Source organism: Gopherus flavomarginatus, chromosome 7 (genome assembly GCF_025201925.1).
Source record: "Gopherus flavomarginatus isolate rGopFla2 chromosome 7, rGopFla2.mat.asm, whole genome shotgun sequence".
Classification (NCBI taxonomy): domain Eukaryota; kingdom Metazoa; phylum Chordata; order Testudines; family Testudinidae; genus Gopherus; species Gopherus flavomarginatus.
The window spans coordinates 92,685,639-92,710,905 of NC_066623.1; the positions used below are offsets into that span (position 1 = coordinate 92,685,639).

Genomic DNA, 25,267 nt, shown 5'->3' on the forward strand with positions numbered 1-25,267 from the left:
TAGACAAAGAAAATGAACATAGGAGACAGATGGAACTAATTAATGCAGAACTAGCCAAGGAAGAGGCAGCCCACAAACGAAAACAAGAAGAAGAAGAGGTGGCCCACAGAAGAAAACAAGAAGAAGATGCAGCCCACAGAAGACAGATGGAACTCCAGAGGGAGGCCCACCGACAGGCCCTGGAACTCCAGAGGGAGGCCCACCGATAGGCCCTGGAATTAGAACAGGCTAGGCAACAGAACACAGCCAATCCTAACAACTCTTCGCCAATAATTGTTCCACAGCACAAGAAATTTCCCACCTACAAGGCAGGTGATGACACTGAGGCCTTCTTAGAAAATTTTGAAAGAGCCTGCCTTGGGTACAGCATCTCTGAAGACCAGTACATGGTAGAATTGAGGCCACTGCTCAGTGGACTCTTAGCAGAGGTGGCGGTTGAAATGCTTAAGGAGAAAATGAACGATTATAAACTTTTTCAAACCAAGGCCAGATACAGAATGGGAATAACACCTGAACATGCCCATCGGCGGTTCAGAGCCCTAAAATAGAAACCAGATGTGTCATTCCCCCGACACGCCTACCACATTGCAAAGAATTATGAAGCCTGGATATCAAGAACAAAGGTTAACAATATGGACGAGCTGCATCTCCTGATACAAATGGAGCAGTTCTTAGATGGTATTCCTGAGGAAACAGAGAGGTACATCCTAGATGGGAAACCCAAAACAGTAATCGAGGCGGGGGAGATTGGAGCCAAATGGATGGAAGTGGAAGAAAAGAAAAAAGCTACTGTCAAGGGGAATGAATACCCCCAAGGGCACACCGACAATAAACCCTACAACCGAGGGCAGCCAAAGACCCCACCTACAACCCAAGGAAAGCCACAGACACCCTATTCTTCCACCTCACCAGTTTCCAGTAACCCACCTCGACCCAGTGACCAGTCAGCTGGAAGATGCTTTAAGTGTAATGAACCCAAAGAACCCTAACCGAGTGAAGTTCATTACACCACCATCACACCACAGATCCCCAGGCCCAGATGCCTCTCAAATACCCTTGGAGCGAAGGGAAATTTTGAGAGTGGGCGGAAAGGAGGTTACTGCGTGCAGAGACACGGGGGCACAAGTGTCAGCTATCCACCAATCCTTCGTCGACCCCAAATTCATCAACCCAAAGGCCCAAGTGACAATTTACCCCTTCATGTCACAAACTGTAGACTTGCCTACGGCTGAACTGCCTGTCCAGTACAAAGGCTGGTCAGGAATGTGGACTTTTGCAGGATGGGAAACTGGTGACTTTTCACTGATTCATCTACCCCAAACCAGCCGGGCACAACAGCAGAGATACAGGGCATTGAAAGAATCTGCAATAACTTGTAATGTTTCTCTCTACCCCAGCGTGGAGCCTTCCCTCCAAGGGCCTTCCAGCTATGGTCGGAGAAGACACTGAACACTGCAAGAGAAGACTGTTCAGGAACCAATGAGTGCAGAGAAGGAACCTCTATGCAGAAACCCCTCACCTGCAGGGATCCCTAAGGATCTGCAGATCCAGTGGGATGGAACCCTTGCTTTTCCATGCAACTGCACCTCTTTCAGAAGAATTACAAGGAAAGTATGAACTGAAATTTGGAGTCCCTACTTGCCTACAGGAAATTAATCCACATACAACATGACCCAACATTTCTGAGGGGCTTGGATCAGCCTTGTCAGATAACTACTCTTAACACTGATATCCATTAACAAATACAAACAGAAAGATTTGACTTTTAAAATACTGAATGGACATAAATAAGTAAGTGAGGATATCCAGTGGGGTTGAATACAGAAGGAATCACACCATTTAAGTACAGGTGCCTGGACTAATAGTAAATGCAGTTCAATACTGATAAGTTTCAAGCAGTATTATCTTATAGCAAAGAACTGGTGAAATGGATAGGTGGTGATGATGCTGCACACTGACCATAAGAAAGATCCCATATTTTGCTGGGGGATAGAGCAGGGGCGGAAATCAGCTCAAAGTTTAGCTGCAATACTACAATAAGTACGTTTTTAATAATAAAATAATAATAATACTAGTAATTCAAGGTTCTCCAAGCATTTTACAGACATTAGTTAAGTGAAGCCCAAATAAATTCCTTTTACAGATGGGCTAATTAAGAGGAAAAATATTTAAACACTTTTCAGAAGGCCACTGTGTTATGATAGACAGCTTCCCATTAGGGAGTGTTAAGAGTATGGTAACATGCCTATCTGAAAGGCAATTACTAAGAACTTAGACATTTTCTGTGTTTGAAAAGTTTCTGTTGGAGAGAGGATAATATTATGTGGAGGAAAGAATAAAGCCTGAAGTTACTCTGTCTTGGCTCTCTCTCTTTTTAAGCCTGAACACGGTCAGAAGTGAGCTGGTGCGTGTGAAATAAGAAACTATAAATATTGCAATACACACACACAAAACAATCATGGCGGCATAACAGATTCCTCTCCCCAAGCAGATGGACCTGAAAGGGGAAATATTAAACAACTGGATATTCTTTAGGTCACAGGGGAGAGGTACAAATTGCAAAGGGGCTAAATAAAATGGAAAATGAAGTAAGAGCAGCCACACTATTAGCTGCAATGGGCAAAGGCTGCCACATGTTCCAACAGCACCTGGCTATGTCAGCAGCAGACTGGGAGGAAAATGTAGAATCCTAGAAGCGCTGCAAAAAAGCATTTTTAGCCTACAAAAACTGTCAAATAAGAAAGGCATCTGTCATAACCAAACAGTTAAGGGTTAATGCCTCTTTTACCTGTAAAGGGTTAAGATGGTCACATAGCCTAGCTGACACCTGACCAAAGGAACCAATGGGGGGACAACATGTTTCACCCAGGAAGGAGGGAAGAGTCCTTTGTTCAGTCAGTTCATTAAGCTGTATGACAGAGAGAAAAGATCCAGAAATCAGCCTCCTATCAGGGTAGTGAGTATTAGAGAAGGAATAAATTAGCTTATGTTTATTTTCTTTTGTGACTTGCCTTTTTGCATTAGAGAGATAATCAAATTGGGTTTTCTTTTGTGTAACTAAGGGCTTGTCTACATCACAAAGTTGCAGCGCTGGTGAGGGGGTTACAGCGCTGCAACTTAGGAGGTGTACGCATCTGCAGGGCATCACCAGCGCTGCAACTCCCTGTTTGCAGCGCTGGCCGTACTCCCGTTTTGTCTCGGGTGTAGAGGATCCAGCGCTGGTGATCCAGCGCTGGTAATCAAGTGTAGACACTTACCAGCGCTTTTCTTGACCTCCGTGGAATAAGCAGGTATCCCAGCATACCTGAGGAAGCCTCTCTGGTAATCAAGCAGGTCTCCTTCCCCGTGGTTTGCTCCAGTGTTCTCCGAATCCCCCTCCAAGCGGGTCTCCTTCCCCGCGGTTTGCAGGGGGGTTCGGGGAACGCGAGAGCAAACCGCGGGGAAGGAGACCTGCTTGCTCGGGGGTTCAGGGAACGCGAGAGCAAACCGCGGGGAAGCAGGTCTCCTTCCCCGGTTTGCTCTTGCGTTCCCCGAACCCCCGTGCAAGCAGGTCTCCTTCCCCGGTTTGCTCTCGCGTTCCCCGAACCCCCGTGCAAGCAGGTCTCCTTCCCCGGTTTGCTCTCGCGTTCCCCGAACCCCCGTGCAAGCAGGTCTCCTTCCCCGGTTTGCTCTCGCGTTCCCCGAACCCCCGAGCAAGCAGGTCTCCTTCCCCGCGGTTTGCAGGGGGGTTCGGGGAACGCGAGAGCAAACCGCGGGGAAGGAGACCCGCTTGCTCGGGGGTTCGGGGAACACTGGAGCAAACCGGGGAAGGAGACCTGCTTCCCCGCGGTTTGCTCTCGCGTTCCCCGAACCCCCCTTGAAGCCGCCCAACAGCGCTGCAGTGTGGCCACATCTAACACCACTTGCAGCGCTGGTTGCTGTAAGTGTGGCCACTCTGCAGCGCTGGCCCTATACAGCTGTACTAATACAGCTGTAACAACCAGCGCTGCAAAATTGTAGCTGTAGACATACCCTAAGGCTTTTTTCCCAGGGGAACATCCTCTGTGTTTTGAATCTGTTGTTTGTGAGAGTAGCTTGCACCCTAATCTCACAGAGGTTTTTCTTTTACCCTTTTTATTTAATTAAAAGCCTTCTTTTTAAGAACCTGATTTTTAACTTGTTTTAAAATCCAAGGGGTTTGGATCAGTGTTCACTGGGAAATTGGTGAAGTCTCTCAAGGTTACCCAGGGAAGGGTTACAGTACTTGGGATGAAGAGATTTTAGGGGGGAAGACAGAGTTTCCCAAATGACTCATAAACAGCTGTTTTAAACAATTTGGGTGGTGGCAGCATAGTGAACTAAGCTGGTAATTAAGCTTAGGGGTTCTCATGCAGGTCCCCACATCTGTACCGTACAGTTCAGAGTGGGGGTGAAACCTATGACAGCATCTTTTCAACAATTCATATCAAGTATTTGGAGAAGCAATAGATCAGTATATTGTCAAACTGTGCAAAATGGCTGGCTCATGCAATTATCAAATCTTAAAAGATGAACTAATTCATACTAGAGTAGTGACAGGGACAAAAGTTGCAGGAGCTTGAATGAGAACACTCAGCGAGCCCACATAAACACTACGGAGAGCTATACTAGCTTTACACATGGCTAAACAAGCTCACAACCAGAGCTTAAGTGGAACAGACACCGAGATAATTCAAGTAACACAGGGAAGGCATGAAAATACAAGGAAAAAATACTACACAAAAGGAAATGCTCAGATACAAAGCAGAGGACATAAACGAAATGCAAAGGAAAACCTGCAAGTACTGCGGAGAAAAACTTGATAGTGGTAATGCCTTACACACGGGAGCTGTATGCAATAATTGTAGCAAGAGAAATTATTATGCCAAAGCTGGCAGACAAGAAAACCAGTGAAAAAATATCCAGCATACCAAGAAGAGAGTCAGAGGATGAGATTTCCACTTATGACATGCATGCAGTGCAAAACAGAAAGGAAAAAATGGTTTGTAAAGCTCAGACTAGCACCAGATGCAAAGACAAGGCAGAAGCTCACAAACACACACAAAATGGCCAAATAGACAGAGGGAAATTAGTGCATGTGCTTGGCTACAAAGATTTCCTCAGCATTATGCAAGAGAAGAAAGTGAAATTGCAACCAAGTAAAGTCTAATTAAAATGATGATAGCACCATCACAGCAGTCACACAGAAGGTCTTAATAGAAGCTTGGTACAATGTTTGATGTCAAAGACTCACGTGTACCTTAGTGTCTATAGCCCCAGTCTTACTACAACAGACAAAAACAGCAAGAGAAATGCAAAAATCACAACCTACTATGCTCAAAAAGCCTGTGAGGAACAACAATTTCCTCAGGACAGATCATACACTTGGAAGCAAGCTATGTGTATTGAACAGATAAATCCTTGTTCATGTAACGTAGTAGTGGATGGAGATTTACTTCACAGAAACAACCCATTCATGCACTACGAACATAAGATAAATAACATAGGTGTGGAGGATGGTGAGATTGTCATGGTATAATTCCCAAATCTGAACCTTAGAGTCCAAAAATATGGGGTACCAGCATGAATTTCTCTAAGCTTAATTACCAGCTTAGATCTGTTAAGCTGCCACCACCCAAAAATATATAGTGTTTTGGGGCACTCTGGTCCCCCCAAAAACCTTTCCTGGGGACCCCAAGACCCAAATTCCTTGAGTCTCACAACAAAGGGGAATAAACCATTTCCCTTCCCCCTCCTTTCTTCCTCCCAGCCCTTTCCCATCCTGGGTACACTAGGAGATCACCGTGATTCAAACTCCTTGAATCACCACACACAGAGGAATGTTACCTTCCCCCCCTCCTCTTTTCCCCTCACCCAGAGGCAATACAGATTCAAGCTCCGTGAATCTAAAACAACGGGATTCCACCCTTCTCCCTCCCTGTTAAGTACAGACTCAATTCCCTTGAGCCTCAACAAGGGGAAAAAATCAGACAGGTCTTAAAAGCAAAACTTTTAATAAAAAGAAAAAAAATAAAAGGTCTATCTCTGCAATTTAGATGGTAAAAAGTTACAGGGTCTGTCAGCTTATAGAAACTAGAAAGAAGCTTCCCGCCCCCGCCCCCCCCAGCAAAACACAATTTAAAATACTTCCAGCAAACTACACATTTGCAAATACAGAAACAATCAAAAGACTATAACTGCCTTTCTTACTAAAAATACTCACTCTTCTGAATATATAAGAGACTGTAGCAGGGAGATTGGCAAGAAAACTGGTTGCATGTCTAGTCCCTTCCAGGACCCAGAGAGAACAAAGCCAAAACCAAAAACCACAAACAAAGGCTTCCCTCCACCAAGATTTGAAAGTATCTTGTCTCCTGATTGGTCCTCTGGTCAGGTGTTGCAGGTCACTATTTGTTAACCCTTTACAGGTGAAAGAGACATTAACCCTTAGCTATCTGGTTATGACAGAGATACACACTTCAGTCAGACTTGATCAGCAAGACCCGGAAAGTACACAAGCTGACAAGCAACCAGGAGATGTCAGAACAGATTCTCAACACACTACACCACCAGATGAACCAAGTGCCAGGCAGCCTCCTTTCATCACAAGAAAGACTTGTGCTCACTCCCACATCAAACCACTTGCAAGTTATACTTAAGACTTTGGACAATATTAAGGCATGGAAAAAAAAACCCTTCTCAAATCCAGAGGGAAACATCATAGTTCCCAAGTATGTTAAGAGTTAGTTAAAAAAAAAACCAACAAAAAACAGAAACAAAAAAGTTGTGATTAAGTTATATATCTGAAGATAGATTTTAAAGGAGTGTTAGAGCACGTTAAATATGTTTTGGTATTCATATTTAATTTTGATCTCTCAAATGTGGCAAAGGGGATATTATGTTATGTTTACACTCACTGCCTAGTAGGTTTTCAATCCCTTATGTTAGCACACCTCTTTCTGGTGCATACATAATGCACAGACTTTGTCATGTGAATCTGTCTCCTGCTGGTGGTTTGGACCCAGAGTAAACAGCTTTCTGCTTATCCCTTATAGTTAGTCAAATTACATTGTGCCTTTGGTGCTGATGGTCTCAACTTTGTTCCCTGCTGACACACATGGTGACTGTATTTATGCAGCCATGGTTCATTACACTGTCTCTTGCGGGGTTCTCCTGTCCCAGTCTCCTACATTAGCTATTATAGCATATTAGGAAGGATAAGAAACTGGATAGCCTTGGACAAAAACAGTACTATCATATAAGCATCTTCTCTACTATTTGCACCTGGCATGGAAAAACTGAGAAGTTCGGCTGTCTGTGTGTGTGCTTATAACATTAAAATGTATCCAATTTAAATTCATTTTCTGAGCACTAAATTAATCCATACATCATCTCACAAGAGTAATAATCCATTGTATGTTTCCAATCTTATTTTAAAATACAAGTTTAATGTCCATTGCCAGGGATTTCAGTGGGCAAAGTCAATGAAAGGCCAGAACAGAGAGATGCCTTTTGCTGTGCTTCCCAAATGCAGATTAGAAGAGGCATAAGTGTATTTCTGATAGGAGCCAATTCCATTAACGTGTGTCTGCTATCCAGAATGCTTTGCCTCTGGCTTCTGTGGGCTTCATACCTGCAACAGAGCACTGAAGCACTGAATATCACATCCTGAGTGTGGTGAAAACTAAGCCTTGGTCTACACTGGGGGGGGGGGAGTAGAATCGATCTAAGATATGCAATTTCAGCTACAAGAACAGCGTAGCTGAAGTCAACATATCTTAGATCGACTTGCCTAGCGTCCTCACGGCGCGGAGTCAACTGCTGCTGCTCCCCGTCAACTCTGCTTCCGCCTCTCGGCTGTGGTGGAGTTCTGGAGTCGACGGCAGAGCAATCGGGGATCGATTTATCACGTCTACACTACACGTGATAAATCGATCCCCAATAGATCGATCACTACCCACCGATCCGGCAGGTAGTGAAGACCTGCCCTGTGCGTTATGGTTACCTCTTATTTAGAATTACTCAGGATATTACAGGGACTTCAGCCTTCTTTGGGAGCTTTGGCTCTTTGCCAATCACAGTTCCTACTGGAATGCCAGGAAGAGTTTGTCTTTTCAAGCAAAGCTGAAGCCTCATTAGGAGAGAGACAAGGTCCCCAATCTGAAAAAGTTAATAAATGCCCATCTGTGCTAGGCTTATTAACAACCAGTTTCTACCTTTACATTTTTGACTAAGGCCTTGGAGAAATGAAGCAACTGCAGGAACACTTAGGCAACACTGATTTATATGGCACTTTCCAATCTGGTTTCAGGGTCAGATCAAGTACCGAGTCTGCATTTATCAGAGTTGTAATATGGGTGCAACACACAGGAAGACTGGGGAGAAACAGATATTTATTTCCTTGTCTCAAAACGCCAACAGCCAGGGTTACAAAAAGTCAGAGTTACATTCTTGCCACACAGCACTGACTGGAGCGGATACTGTTACAAGAATCACTAATGATCTGCTTGGCACAAAAGACAGGCCTGGCCTTGATAGCACTAGATTTTTTAGCAACATTTGATACTGTTCAACAGATCCCGCTGCACTGCTTAGTAATCAGTTATGTATGCCTGGCTATATTTTGAATAGGCTGCGGCCATGCCTTGGAGTGATCTCAGCTGGTGTAAATTAGTTCATTCTGCTCAGACCTTGCTGGATATGTGCAGGGCTTCCCAGGCATTAGTGCTGGCTCAGACATTCTTCTGCTTTTGTGCTGCCTACCACCCTCTTCTAGGATAACTTTGAGCTATGCTATCTTATGTGAATGATACCCTGGTGCAGGGAGGGCCAACCTGAGCCTGAGAAGGAGCCAGAATTTACCAAAGAGCCACAGTAATACATCAGCAGCCCCCAGCAGCTCCCACCATCTGCTCCCAGTGTCTCCCACCCACCAGCAGTCCCACCAATCAGCACCTCCCTGCATCTCCCGATCAGCTGTTTCGTGGCATGCAGGAGGCTCGGGGGGGGGAGTGCAAGGGGGAGGAGCAAGGGCATGGCAGACTCAGGGGAGGGGGCTGGAAGGGGTGGAGTGACGACAGGACCTGTGGCAGAGCCAGGGGTTGAGCAGTGAGCACCCCCCAGCACACTGGAAAGTTGGCTCCAGCCCAGGAGTCGGTGCCTATACAAGGAGCCGCATATTAACTTCCAAAGAGTCACATGTGGCTCCGGAGTCACAGATTGGCCACTCCTGCCCTGGGGTGTCCCAGAATCTGAGGGGATTATTGACAGGTACATCCCTGAAATACAGAACTGGGGGCTTGCAACTGGCTGAGTTTGAACCCCAGCAAAACTGAAGTTGTACTGATTGGATCAGAAAGCAATGCAGAGTGCCAGTCTCTGTTGCTCGATCACAGAGAAGGACTGGGGAGCTAGAAACAGCTCTTGATCTGAGCTGATGTTAGGCGATCTCACAGTGCCCATTGGCAGAGGGGTTTCTTTTAATACTATTGTAAGAATGTTGCAAGATTGTAGCTGGTTCCCTCCCATGTGGATCGGAATACTCTGATGCATGCCTTTGTGATCCCGAGGTTAGACTACTCCAATAACTCTACTGTGGGTTACCTAATCTATTGCTTCCAGCCAGAGCAACAGCTGGAGTGCTGAGCAGAGGGTGTGCTACCTACCAGCTGCAGCATTCCCCATTCAACTGAGCGCATGGAAACAAGCAAAGTTTTAAAATTTGGTTTTAACTTTTACAGTTCTTAACGGACTGAATCCCATATGCTTTATTCAGCTCCTGGTCTCCTATATGCCCTGCCATCCCACCTTGTGAAGCCCCAGGACACATGAAGTGAAATCCTGGCTCCACTGAAATTAATGCAGGTTTTGCTGGTGGAACTTAAGGTTCACAAAAGCAGGAATAATATTGTGTGTAGGTGAGACAGTTGCCCATCACTCCAGCCCCTTTACACCGAGTAAAAGGTCCAGCCTGGCCTAATGGAGCCCTAAAAGACCCATATCCAGCAACCGGAGGATTCCCTTGGTGCAGGCACTGTGGAAATTCTGAGGAGCCCTTCACAATACCTGGCACAGAGGATATGCTGGGTACAAGAGGGGCATAGCATGGTCTGTGCTGCAGAAATTCTGGAAAGTGATGTAATCTGCCCGGTAGCCTGGGACTGCTCTAACCAAGACTTGCCCCCAGAGATAAGTTATGCCAGAGCGTCTCCAGTCCCCAGAGCAGCCAAGGATCAGGAGCAGAAAGCCATCTTAGCAGCACACTCCCCACATCGCTTCAGCTGCAAGTTCAGTGCTGCCCAGCACAGAATCTCTCCCCACATGGCCCGGGGCTATGGAGGCAGATACCCTCTCAAACTAGACCTAGTCTACACTGGCAAATTTCTACGCAGTAAAGTAGCTTCTACGTTGTAACTCCCAAGGTGTACACACTGCCAAGCCACTTAGTGCGCTGTAAAAGAACGACCCTGACGAGAGGTGAACAGCTTTCTGCGCCGGGGAGTACAGTGCTGTGGTGCCAGAGTATCTACACAGCAATTACAGTGCTATGATTGGCCTCTGGGAGATGTCCCACAATGCCTGTTCTCGCCTCTCTTATCAGTTTGAACTCTACCGCCCTGCCCTCAGGTGACCAACCATGAGCCCCATCCCTTACATGCCTTGGGGATTTTGAAAGTCTCCTTCCTGTTTGCTTGGTGACACATGCACTGGTCTCAGTGCATCTTTCCAGATGGCCATGCCTGCTCCACGCCCCAGGCAATCCCCCACTTGGAGCAATGCTGAGCTGCTGGACCTCATCAGCATTTGGAGAAAGGAGGCTGTCCAGTCTCAGCTGCACTCTAGCCATAGGAATTATGATACCTACAGACAGATTTTGTGATGCATGGCAGAAAGGGGCCGTGACCAGGACACACTGCAGTGCAGGGTCAAAGTGAAGGAGCTGTGGAACACCTACTACAAGGTGCAGGAGACAAACTGACGCACCGGCGCTGTGCCCATGAGCTACCGGTTCTACAAAGAGCTGGACGTAATACTCTGTGGCAACCCCACCTCCACTGCAAAGGCCACTGTGGATACTGCAGTGGGTCGCGTGCCAGTTGAGAGTGAACAGAGCCAGGGGAGGAAATCCTGGATGAGGAGGGGGACCCAGAGGCAGATGATGAATCGGAGGTCAGAGATGTATGCAGCCAGGAGCTCTTCGCTACCCTGAAGGAGGCTAGTCAGTCACAGCTGTCGGATCTTGGTGAAGCACAGACAGGAGAGAAGGCCCCTGGTAAGTGACTTTGATTTGAAGTGGGTTGTTGGGGACAGGAGAGTTGCAGAAAGCAGGCTTGTGTCTGTATAATGCACGGACCACCACATGCCTAGTCTAAGCAGCGGAACAGGGTGTTGATTGACTCCCTCACTTCATGGGAATCTGCCTCAGATCTCCAGGAAACTCTCATGGAGATACTGGGCAATCCACTGCTGCAGGTTCTTTCTTGCCCATTAACAGTAACTTTCCCGCTCCACTGTGCCATCACTGGGGGCACGGTGGGGGGAGGGACCATTGCTGCACACAGGCGAGCTGCATAAAGGCCAGGGCGAAAGCCACAGGCTTGGAGAAGACCCTCCCTTAATTCTCTGCTCATCCATAGCAGCGAGATATCTTCCATAATGAACACAGCCTGTGGAAAACATGGGGACAGGAATGATTATCAGCCCCCACCCCGCCTGCAGTGCTGACTCTTCCCAAGAGCCACATTCCCAGTGTACAGTACAGTCCTGGAACACTGATTTCCCCTGCCCCTGTGGTTACTCACCATTTTGGGGGTCTTGTGGCTCATGTGTGCTTGCCTGGGGTCAGCCAGTTAGTGACAGGTATGTGAATAGTGGCTGTGTTTTAAATCACTGAATCAGTGGTCTGTGTGTTACAAACAATACTGCTTCTGTAAAATGTTGCATTTTAGCTTCACAGATATGACCTTGGGAGCCGAGCCTCCCTCTTCGTTATCGCTGGCTGAACAGCTGCGCAGAATTAGAATGCGGCCATGAAGAACTAAAGAGGGGCTTCTGTGTGAAGTCATGATGACTCTGCAGTCGGAAAACAAGAACTGAAGGAGTGGCGGAACACCAAGAAGATGGACCGAAAGGAGATCGCGGTGCACCAAAATGAAGCCAAGGAGCAGCTCTTAAAATGTTATGGAGCACCAAGCAGACATGCTCCAGGCACTACTAGCACTGCAAACTGAGCAGCTCTGCACCCAACCTCCCCTGCAGCTGCTGTCACAAAACTCTTTCCCATGTGCCTCCTAGACACTGCCAGCACACTCTTATCAACCTCCTGGCTCCAGTCTGTACCCGCTGTATTCCACTCCTGCCTAGTTACAGTCCAGCTATGCGGACTCCCAGTACCCACTGCACTCAACACCCGTTTCTCTGCAGTTTGGCCCTGCTGAAGTACAGTACCCACTGCACTGTACTCCAAAGGAGAAGGTTGGATATGATACCTGGACATACACAAATCTTTAACCATGCCGGGAACCCACCTCCTCCTGGGACCCTCTCTTCCCCCATCCCCCTTAGTGCTGATGTGTTTTTTTGTTTCTCTCCCCCTTCCAGTAGTTGTTTTTAAATAAAATAATTGTTCTGGTTTGAAAGCAATCTTCATCTTATTAACTGAAAGCAAACAGAGCCCTGCAAAGCAACAAGCGATTTTCTTAAACCTTCATAGTGCATGGTCTGAACCAATCACAATCACCTCCTAGCATTACAAGCACTGCACTCCCAAGCATAGCAACAAATATTAGTGGCTTTCAGCTTCAAATTGCTGCCTCAAAGCATCCCTGATCCTTATGGCTCTGCGCTGCGCCCCTATAATATCTCTGGTTTCTGGCTCTTCAAATTCAGCCTCCAGGCATTGAGCCTCAGCGGTCCAGCCCTGAGTGAAGCTTTCACCCTTCCCTTCACAAATATTGTGGAGCATAAAGCACGCGACTATAAGCATAGGAATATTGTCATCAGCAAGGTCCAGCCTCCCATATAGGCAGCACCAAGGGGTCTTTAAACGGCCAAAAGCACACTCAACAGTCATTCTGCACTTGCTCACTCTGTTGTTGAACCACTCCTTGCTACTGTCAAAGTTCCTCATGTATGGCTTCAGAAGCCACGGCATTAAGAGGCAGGCAGGGTCTACTAGGATCACAATGGACATTTGGACTTCCCCTACCGTGATCTTCTGGGCCAGGAAGAAAGTCCCTACTTGCAGCTTCCTGAACAGGCCAGTGTTCCAAAAGATGTGTGCATCATGCACCTTTCCGGACCAGCCTACATTAACATCCATGAAATGCCCACAGTGATCCACAAATGCTTAAAGAACCATAGAGAATTACCTCTTCTGATTAATGTACTCAGTGGCTAGGTGGTCTGGTGCCAGAATTGGAGTATGATTGCCATCTATTGCCCCTCCGCAGTTAGGCAAGCCCATTTGTGCAAAGCCATCCACAATGTCACACACGTTGCCCAGAGTCACAGTCTTTTGGAACAGAATGAGATTAATGGCCCTGCACACTTTCGTCAACATGAGCCCAACAGTCGACTTTCCCACTCTGAACTGGTTAGCAACCGATCGGTAGCAGTCTGGAGTAGCCAGCTTCCACAGTGCAATCAACCGTGCGCGTCTCCAATGGCAAGGCAGCTCTCATTCTCACATCTTTGTGCCGCAGGGCTGCAGTAAGCTCATCACACAGTCCCATGAATGTGGATTTCCTCACCCAAAAGTTCTGCAGCCACTGTTCATTATCCCAGATGTGCATGATGACGGGATCCCACCACTCAGTGCTTGTTTCCCGAGCCCAAAAGCGGCATTCTACTGTGGTCACAAGCAATCTCATGCCGTAACTACTACGCATGGAGAGATCAATGTAGAACTCCTCTTGCCTTTGTAGTTTAAGGAATAACTCCACTGCCACTCATGACATGTTAGTCAGAGCAAGCAGCATACTGGTCAACAGTGTAGGATCCATTCCTGCAGACCGAAGAGGCAGAGCATGCAGTACACAAACCATTGAAAGATGGTGCCAAATGCGGATGGAAGCACAGGGATTGCTGGGATGCAAAGCAATGCATCACAGGGCATTGGGGCAGGACCCAGGATGCCCCGTGACCCCCTCCGCCTTCCCACAACTCTGAGCAGAAGTAGAGGAAGAGATGCTCTGTGGGATAGCTGCCCAGAGTGCACTGCTCTGAATACTGCTGCAAATGCCACAAGTGTGAACATGCTATTGCACAGACAGCTGACAGTGTGAACAACCAACAGCGGTTTCCCTTCAATGCTCTCTGAGTGGCACTGTAACTCTACCAGTGTAGCCATATTCTGACGATAGTTTCAGCTTTTTTCTTTTATTTAATGGGGGATAACAAAGAATTTTTATACACATTTTTATCTCAGAAGACCTGTGGCACTGCACACTGATTTTATTTAGAGGTTTTAATTACTTGTTTTTAATTTTGCATAATTTAATATACAGCAGTTTTATTGTAAAGTTCTGGAATACTAAAGTATAGTAGATAACTGCTATATAAATAAAATTATTAACCTAGTACTAGTAAGTTACGAACACAAGAATGGCCATACTGGGTCAGACCAAAGATCCATCCAGCCCAGTATCCTGTCTACTGACAGTGGCTAATGCCAGGTGCCCCAGAGGGAGTGAACCTAACAGGTAATGATCAAGTGATCTCGCTCCTGCCATCCATCTCCACCCTCTGAAACAGAGGCCAGGGAGCGTTCAATGCATAGTCATAATCCAATGGGCTAGAGAAGTCCTTATACATGTGGGAACAATCATGGCAGACTGCATGGAGTCATATTTTGCAGGTCACCTAAAAGAAACTGCTCACACCACTTGCATCTCAAGTCTTCCCTTTTTTTTTGCTCCCTATCTCCTGATTTCTTGTCTTTCCTCCCTGCCTCCACTCCACCACTGCTTCTGCTTGCAACTCCTGCCTCTACCCCCAGTCATTCCCCCAGATCCCCACTCTGTCTCTGCCTGCCTCAGAACAATCACTCAATCTTAAATTAGGCCCAACTAATGGGCCACCTAGTTCATTTCTCTGATGGGTTTATATCCATGAGTCTGCCCTGGCGGTTGTCATGCATCAGAGTTCAAGCTCCATATCTGTCACAAAAGCCAGGGATTCCGTGACTTCCCATGACCTCAGTGGCTGACCTCACAGCCACCCAAGCAGCTGGCTCCGGGGCCAGCTGCTCTGGTGGCCCCCAGGACAGCCACACCAGCCCTGAGCAGTGTGCAGCCCCCGGGGGCTGGTGCCACTTCCTGCAGACACCTCCCTCGGCAGTGGCCTCCCAACGGCTCCCCCACAAGATTTAATCACAGGTATTTTTAGTATAAGTCACGGACAAGTTATGGGCCATGAATTTTTGTTTAATACCCGTGACCTGTCCATGACTTGTACTAAAAATACCTGTGACTAAATCGTAGCCTTAATCATAGTCATTGTCTAACCTCCACAGGAAAGGATAGTACTATGGATTATATGGGTGCCAATGTGAATGAGCTAAAATGAAAGAGAATGTGGACAGAAAAGTATGAATGGATCATATAATGGTCCCTGCTTTTACAGAAAACATAAGGCAACCGCATGCAGCCCAAGTATATAAACTGACATCTGAAGTTTTAGAATGTGGTCTAATCTCCTCTGGAATCCTTAGTGTTTAATCGGTCAGTTACCACGCATACATTTTGTATTTACGCCCAAGTATTAATTCTCTACTCTTTCAAACATAATAATCACCACAACTGGACAATATAGTTATGGAAACATACTTTTTATGAGCTCTTGTTTTCACAGAGAATTCTTTCCTGTTTTAGTTTATAAAGAAGCAACCTAGCCCCATTGACTGAAATGTTACACACAGTATATTATCTGTGTGCCACAGAGAAAGTACCTTGCCCATGAAAAATATATCTGCTCTGGATTTAAACTTTATAGTTTGGGGCTGTTTGGATCCAAACCTCTCATAGAAGTAGAGTAAGTGCTACCTTTCAGAACCAGCTGGAAGTTCCTTGCTAGAAATGGCAAAGAGCTACTGGCACAGTATTTTCTGTGAGTGCATTTTAACTCTGAAACTTGCTCCCCACCAGAGCCTAGATTTCTTAGTCTCCCAGGCACACTGCCTATCTCTTCAGGCCTGGGGGATGGGAGTGAAATTTATATTTATCATTGGGAGCACTGGGGGAAAAGTTACTTAGTTGCCTTTGCTGGAATTAATATTCTTATTGTTCATTATGGTGGATAAGGTAGGAGTCTGTTATTGCCAGGGCACTCAGAGAACACAGGATGGGCACCTGTTAATTGAAATGACATCTATCAATGTATAAGAGAGAAAAGGCCCTACTTCATTCACGATATTGTGGAAATTGCAGATCCCACAATATTAGGCTTACACCACTATTTTTATTTTAATTAGCTTATTTTGCATAGTCCATAACTGTGCATACATTGTGAGTATACAATTGGAACTGCACTAACATTCAGCGACTGTAAATGTAAAAGGCTAAAGTGATTGGACTAGATTTCTACAGCAGTTGTATTAAGACTTTTAGTCCTCTGAATTTTATATTGTACCAGTCGCTTTTTTTTTTTTTAATGAATGTAACATAGTTGAGGCAAAAATCTCTGGTAATCAAAGAAATTAGCAGGCATAACATAATCCTTGAGAGTTTATATCATTGCAGCAAATTTTCCTTAAACAAATAGGTCTGCTCTGACTTTTCCAAATTACCACTATTAATAAAGGTCCATTATTACTTTTTCGTGATTTTCCATGTCTTGTCTGCAACTCGGGTGCAATTATTTGACAATCATCCCATGATTCAAGTAAGGCCTTATTGATAGAATAATGAAAACAGATACTTACTCGTCGCATTCTGGAGTGCAATCCAAAACAGTGAGGGGTTGTCTCGCCTCCTGCCCTGTAACACTGAGTGCCCCAAAGTGCTCTGCTGCTGTGGTTCTCTGTCTGGACACTTCCAGCTCACAAACAAGCATGCAGATCCAGAGTGTCTGTTCTGTGCAACCTAAGTTCACCACTCTGACCCCAGCATTCTGCCTACAACCTAACAGCCCTCCCTAGTCTATCATTCAGTTAATTTATGCAGGGGTGACCCCAACACACTCCCAGTCCCAAATTTTCCCAAAACCATGTGATTTGCAACGTCCAGCCTTCTCCTGGACCATTCAGAGAGATATCAAGGTTCCTTTAAAGGAAAAATATGCAGCAGCTTGCCACGTTAACTGGAGTTAACATTCACTTTAAATAAACACAGCAGTGTGTTAGAGTCAGTGCTTAATTTGTGCCAGGGTTGAGCCCCAGCACCGCTGGGCTTGCCCCATCAGTTATGAAAATAAAAAAATTACTTGAGCCCCAGCACCTAATTGCTTGAGCCCTAGAACCTCTATCGTTACAAATGAAGCACTGGCTGGTTTACATTAAAAGTAAAACAAGTTTATTAACAAAAGAAGTTAGGATTCTAAAGTAAATTCAGGGATAATTTAGTTGGGGTTGGTCCTGCCTTGAGCAGGGGGTTGGATTAGATGACCTCCTGAGGTCCCTTCCAGCCCTGATATTCTATGATTCTGTGATAAAAGATACAGTTAGAAATGGTTACAAGCAAACCATTCCTCTGGTCAGGAACTTCCACAAAGTCCAATGTTCCTTTGTCTCCTTGGTGAAAGATCTTGGGATTCTTTGCCCCTCTCCTTATAGTTCAGTAAACTTTTGAAATGGATTCTTCTGACACTTATCCCCTGAAGTAAAGTTCGTTCAAGCTGTGAGGAAGGCCACACAGAGCCTCCTGGTGAAGGAAGTTTCATTCAGGCTTCTTCCCCCGCTGGTGTTTGCTAATATGCAAGTTGATCTGTTTCCTGCAATCTCCTCCCTCAGCTGCCTTCATGGTTCTGAGTACCTTCTATGTATTTGCACTCCAATTGTCTCTCAACCTACCTTGGAAATACCTTCCAGGTAGCCACATTCCTTTGTCTAGGGAGGCCTAACTTTATTCCTGCCTGGCAGACATACTTTGATAACAATTTCCAATATGTTTGGAATTTTGAAATTTGCCCTCCATACATACACCACACAATCATATTAAGGATCAGCACGTTACTAGCTTTCTACTGATATTTTACTTAACACCGCTAAGTTCAGGTTACGACATTAGTGCATTTGGGGTACATTCAACTGGTCAGGTGAGGCACTGAAACTCACTACCAGATACCAATGAGCCCCTTGCCCTCTTGCACTGGGACGCTGTCGTCCCACTCCCTGCTTTACTTTCTGTTATAGAGCTATTAAATCCTCCATGAAGGGTGGCACAGTAACACAGCTGCTCTGATAGTCATCAGTAAATAAGCTCCCACAAGCTCAGTTTCCAACAAACAATAGCTACAGAGTGATCAGGATTTTATTTTTGCATCTTTGCAATTGTGTGGGGATGTGCCAGAGGTAATCAGCAGGAGCCGCTTGGTAGGATCCTGTCCCCAAACTGAAAGCAGGATCAGAGAAGTCTCTGACTCTAGTGGGTTAAATCTCTCTCTCGTACTGTAAAGCGTCCCTGCTAGAGAGGATTTTTAACCCTAGTTCTTCTGCAGAGAAAAACCATTTGAAATCGATCAAGTGCCAGCTATTTTGAAGACATTTTTGCAGGGAAGGATCTTCCTAGAACCCCATTCTCTCATATTATAGGAAACAAATTATATATAACAATGAACTAAAAATAGATTTCAGAAACAAAAGCAGAAACATTGCCAGCAAAGTGCATTTAAATATACTTGTTTGCCAAGTCCTGTTGCCTCCCTCCTGATTCTAAGAAAGCATTCTGTTTAAATGGGAATACAAATGAATAGATTCTTCAGTTTCTCTCTCCTCCCCTCTGCAGCACATGGGGTTTATTAAAACACAGGGTAAAGCAGGACATTTTTTGTAGGAGTCCCTTGTTGAACTATTGGCAGCACATCACTGACCACATGACCAAGTAGCTACAGAACTGGAATAATCTCCATTTCCATCCACATACTCTGGATTCCCATCTTACTGGGCAATTTCCTTAGGTGTTCTACTGCGTTAGCTACCACTTACTTCTAATATATTTGATGAATTGATACATATTTTAGTTTTTATAGCTTTATCTTTTATAGTCCATATAAACTTGTATGATTTCATCATATCCTTAATGCCTCATGTTCTGAGAAACCCCAAATTCTTCTCCAGCTTCTATTTTCAGGAAAAGAGCAAGTGTCAAACTTGGATTCCTCCTTCATCTAAACAGATTTGTCCAGACTGTTTTTGACCCAACTGCTCCCAAGTGATGGTTGATTGCTAGGCCTACCAAGACATTAAGCTCAGCTACCAAATCTTTTCTTTTGAATAAGAATGTCCTAGAAGTGTAGTCAATTCTGAAATTGAATAGATTATTATTATTGTCAGCTACTGTGTAGTGCTTTTCATCAGTAGATCTTTTACAAAGATAGGACCATTAATCCCATTTTACAGATAGGGAAACTGAGGCACAGATTGACGAAGTGATTTGTCCAAGGTCATCCAGCAGGCTAGTAGCAGAGCTCCAAATAGAACCCAGATCTTCTGAGCTCCTAATACTCTATCCATTATACCAAAAGGCCTATAAGGCCATCTGAATATCATCTCTGGCAGAGTGTTCATGTTAATCAAACCAAGGGTGATATATTTATAAAACAGTTCTGTTCAAGTAAGAAGAGAGCACCAAGGCTAGGTGTTCATTTAAGTGGCCTGTCTGATGAAAGGCCAAAATAAACTCCTTGACATGAAAGTCACACAGTCATATACTTAACTCACAACTTGGGGTTTAACTTTTATGAAGGTTACTTGCCAAAGAAAACCATCAGATACTTCTTTGCACAACATTACTAACACTGGAAGATTCATGTCATGTTGCAGCAGTGAATTATTCTTCTACTGTCGCTGAAATATTTAGAATGTTAGCATGGCAATAATTTAACTGTCCAGTGTTCATCCAATTATAAATAGCAATCTTGAACAGGATAGCTTGCTAATTGGGTGTTAGTACAGAACTTCAGTATCACATCGAGACGTGCTTTCCCCTTTTAGTATAACAATGGACAGTATACAAAGTGCTGTATTAATATGAAGGAGTGTTAGGTACTAAAACTGTTGGGCAGTGGGTGCTGAACTTAAAAATGAATGCAATTTAAATGAAATATCATTGTAAAATAATTTCATTAGGGCAGAAATCCTTATTAAAGTTATGAGCATGGCAAATGCTTTATTGAAAGGGTGTAAAACAGGCTAATTTTGAATGCCCTGCATTTTTCTAATCAAGTTAAAGAAGAAAAAGCTATTCTTTAACTCTGCTCTGAAAATATTCTAAGATTATCTGTATATACATCTAATAGACTTGCACAAATTCAAATTAGTGTTGTATATAACCAGTCTATCTTAGTCTGGACTTGGAAAGATAAGTAACAATGCAGCATTTTAAAGCTGTCCCAGCAGTTAGTTACAAAACTTCAAGGAGAAGTCAAGTAGCTAGTACTCCTTGAAGTGCACAATCTAACTATAGCCTGACTGCAGACACTTGCAGTGTTATTGTTATTGACAAAACTTCCACAACAGAGACACAAACTAATAAACCAAAAGAATCAATTATCTTTCTCTGTAGCATATTTTACCTTCCTTGTCCTCTGCTTCCCTAAGCACAGGCCCTTTAAGTAATTTCTTCAGAGGAAGTGCCAGGCACTGGCAGACCATCCATAGAAGGGAGAATTCCTATGTAATCAGCCTCCTGAAGTCTAGAGCCCAAGACTGACTAAGGGTATGTCTACACTACGAAATTAGGTCAAATTTATAGATGTCGATTTTTTAGAAATCGATTTTACAGTCGATTCTGTGTGTCCCCACTTAAGACCATTAACTCGGCAGAGTGCGTCCACAGTACCGAGGCTAGTGTCGACTTCCGGAGCGTTGCACTGTGGTAGCTATCCCACAGTCTCCACCGTCCATTGGAAATCTGGGTTGAGATCCCAATGCCTGATGGGTCAAAAACATTGTCGTGGATGGTTCTGGGTACATGTCGTCAGCCCCTCCCCCCATGAAAGCAATGGCAAACAATCATTTCTTGCCTTTTTTCCTGGGTTACCCATGCAGATGCCATACTACGGCAAGCATGGAGCCCGCTCAGCTCACTGTCACCGTACATCTCCTCAGTGCTGGCAGATGTGGTAATGCATTGCTACACAGCAGCACTTCATTGCCTTTTAGCAGCAGACAGTGCATTACAATTGATAGTCATCGTTGTCGTCTCCTGGGTGCTCTTTTAGTCGACCCTCGGTGAGGTCAGTCGGGGCGCCTGGGCAGACATGGGTGTTCCTGGCAGACCTTGGTGAGGTCTGTCAGGGGCATTTGGACATAAATGGGAGTGACGCCAGGTCATTCTCTTTTTAAGTTTCGTCTCCTGGAGTCCTGCCTGCAGTCATACTGCACCATCTTCTGGCAAGCAGCCAGGAGATGATGGCGGCTAGCAGTCGAACTGCACCATCTGCTGCCAGCCTAAGATGTATAAGAGAGATGGAGTGGATCAAAACAAGAAAGAGACCAGATTTGTTTTGTACTCATTTGTATTCATTTGCTCCCCCCTCCCTCCCTCCGTGAAATCAAAGGCCGATAACACTGGTCTACAATTTTTGAGAAGTCGTCTGCTTCAGAGATAAAATGTGATATTTATTATGTATTTTGATGTGCTGAATTCAAATATGACAATTAAAACAACTGATTGGCTGCTGTTTCTAAGATATTTCAGTTTTTACATTTTATGTCTATGTATATTGTGTAGATAGTAGAGTTTTAATCATAAATTGTAAACCTAGGTCTTTTCATGTGTTTATGGTTGCTTTACATGATAATATTTCGCCTGTTTAGGTAACACTTTAAAAATCAGCAAAAGGGTTATATAAATCAAATTAATTATGAAACAAAAGGCAAAAAACTATTATGTACATAGTTTAGTCCTATTCAGTGTCTACTCTGCGCTTCTTGGCTTGTCTCTTGTATTCATTAAATAGAGCATCTCTTGTCACTGTCCAGCAATAGTCTGCAAGCATTGATGGGCTCCATTTGCCCTGATAGCCTGCCAGGAGATTCCACTGCTGTAGTCTGGAGCCCAACAGCTCTGCCCTACTCTTGGGTAGTACCAAATCCCTGACAAAGTCATTCAGTTCACCTTGTGTTATGAGGTGTGGTACAGAGGAGGAGGATGGGAGAAAATGTGGCTCCTGTGACATTGATGGTTCAGGACCAGAAGTTTCATCCTCTTCCTCTTCCTCGTCTGACTCAAGTGAGAATGATTCTGGTGCATCAGGAACCGGCAGTCCTTCTCCGTGGGGTACTGGGAGTATAGCTGATGGAATGTTTGGATAATGCACAGTCCACTTTTTCTTCTTTGACACACCTTTGCCAACTGGAGGCACCATGCAGAAGTAACAATTGCTGGTATGATCTGTTGGCTCTCTCCAAATCATTGGCACTGCAAAAGGCATAGATTTCCTTTTCCTGTTCAACCATGGCAAAGATTTGTTGCACAAGTGTTGCAGCAGATGTGTGGGGCCCACCTCTTGTCCTGATCTCCAATTTTGCAGACAAAAGAAAGGGGACAGGCTTTCTTAACCATAGTGGTTATACTGTGATGCAAAAGTCACTTCACCACAAACATAGAAGAAGTTATCTGCACTCTTCACACAAGTACGAGGCATCTCTGCTCACTTTGGCTAAACAGAAATGTGTCCCTTTGCAAAATCAAACACTGAAAAATAAGAGAGCACATCACTGTATGATTTCTAGAGCTGATATAGGGCAATTTGTTCAGCAGAGTGATGTAAGCTTCGTTATGATTGCATCATCCATGACTTCCAGGAATAACATGATGCAATTCATATCATGTATGACGCAATACCAGCTTCAGATTGCATCATTCATTGTTTTGCCTCAAAAGCAAGTACTGTCCAAACCCAGTCATAGATTTATTCATAGATCCAGTCAAAGATGTATTTTAGTCATTTCTGGTTTAAATTGAGATCCCTTCCCTTTATAACTCACTTATCCTCCGCCGTTCCCAAGTCAAGGGTCGTATATACTGACCCAATAGCATATCTTGAAAACTAGAGCCAATTAACAATTTTAAGCATCATTTTCGTTCTCAGTGACCCAGAATTAATAAAGTTGGACTACATTTATTTCAGAAGCATTTTGGCTGTAGAGTAGCGTAATCATTTCAGTGAGGTCTGTCAGGGTCACCTTGAAAAGTTTAATGGATATTCATTTGGTCCTGCCTGGCAGAGTGGGGGGAGGGATAGTTCAGTGGTTTGAGCACTGGCCTGCTAAACCCAGGGTTTTGAGTTCAGTCCTAAAGGGGGCCATTATGTGTGACAGTTGTGTATTTCTCTTTGATGCAAACCCACCCCCTTTGTTGATTTTAATTCCCTGTAAGCCATGTCGTCAGTTGACCCTCCCTCAGCACTGATGCGGGTCCCTGTTATAGCCTCTGTCTTTCACGCCCTTGGAGATTTTTTCAAATGTTTGGGCATTTCATCTTTTGGAACGGAGTTCTGATAGCACGGATCCATTTCCCCATACAGCGATCAGATTCTGTACCTCCCGTTCGGTCCATGCTGGAGCTCTTTTGATTCTGGGACTCCACGGTCACCTCTGCTGGTGAGATCTGCACTCACCTGCAGATTGCCATGCTGGCCAAACAACAAATGAGATTCAAAAGTTCACGGACCTTTTACTGTTTACCTGGCCAGTGCATCTGAGTTGAGAGCGCTTTCCAGAGCAGTCACAATGGAGCACTCTGGGATAGCTCCTGGAGGCCAATACCATCGAATTGCGAACACACTACCCGAAACGCGACCTGGCAAGGTCTATTTCAGCGCTAATCCCTTTGTCGGGGGAGGAGTACAGAAAACGATTTTAAGAGCCCTTTAAGTCAAAAAAAGGCTTTGTCGTGTGGATGGGTGCAGGGTTAAAACGATGTAACACTGCTAAATTCGACTTAAACTCGTAGTGTAGACCAGGGCTCAGAGTCTTACAGCCTTACCTTGTGGTCTATACATAAAGTTTACAGCGAGCTCTGAATTGGACCTACCTGTGTAGCCAAGTTTCTGCTCTCAACCATTCTTCTGCCGTAATGCCTCTACCTTGGATAGGATGTGCTGATTGCTGCGTGCTGCACTGTCAGGGTGTGTAATTATGTATCCATGGCTCCAGCAAGAAAGATTTTTACCTACTGCTTTATTTCAAGTGGCAGGGCTTGTGCTTTGGGAATGCAGGTCCTAGGTTCAATTGCAGACCAATACCATAGTGCCTGCATCCATATGTGGCTACAGTGCATTATACCAAGTTACTGGAGCGCCTTAAAAATCGAAGCACTGAGACAACAGCCCAAATATAGTTATGATATTCAGTTGTCATATCTGCCCTGCATACATAGTCACACAGCAATTACTATGTCGCCAAACTCTTGTCCCAGCATGCACTGGTTTCCCGGATATTCTCTTTAGTTATTCCCAAATCCTGGTAAAAATCCAAGAGAGATCCTCGGAAAATGCCACTTACAAATCTCATCCCACCCCATCTCTGCATATCAGCAAGTTTTATCTCAGTGCTGGGCCACAAGGTTCTTCTGACTATTTCTGTCAATATGCTTGAACTATATCAATGAACTGTTTGTTCTAGTGAAATATGGAGATATTTCAAATCTCAGCCCATCTCTCAGAGAATAAAACAAACTATGTAAACAAACTCACTCTCACCTCATTCATTTGCAATTGATTTGACAAATCAATGTGAAACTGGACAATACAAAACAGAAAGCAAAGTCCCTCAGATGGATTTCAGATTTGATCACAACCATTCAGCCAGCCATATGCAGTAAAAAGTGGTTAACGAACGTTTGAAGTGGAAATAAAGTTGACCAAAAGACATCATGATTTCTAGCACAGACAAGCCCGTGCAAGGTGCAGAGTATGACAGTATTTCAAATTTTTTTTTGTGAAACTCATTAATGCTAAACAGCCAAGTAGCACTGTTTGATTTGAGCCTTTATGGTGCACAACCAAGTTTACTCTTAATGGAACTCTCACTGGAAAATTACCCTTTGGGAAAATTACATAGTGAGCTTTACAGGAAAAGCCTGAATAGAAAGGATCAATAAACAGA

General features: G+C 44.6%; 1 protein-coding gene across 2 annotated transcripts in view; it reads right to left on the reverse strand.

The window, feature by feature from the left end:
• ST6GALNAC3 (ST6 N-acetylgalactosaminide alpha-2,6-sialyltransferase 3) overlaps positions 1–25,267 on the reverse strand; it is a 331,821-nt gene that overhangs the window by 256,599 nt on the left and 49,955 nt on the right. The window contains exon 1 of one of the 2 annotated variants that reach the window (XM_050961903.1): positions 16,919–17,077. The exons of the other annotated variant lie outside the window; for it this stretch is intronic. Within the exon in view, the coding sequence (XP_050817860.1) occupies positions 16,919–16,927 (9 nt within the window). The 5' untranslated portion in view covers positions 16,928–17,077. Of the gene's footprint in view, positions 1–16,918; positions 17,078–25,267 lie in introns of those variants that run through there. 2 annotated transcript variants of the gene reach the window in all.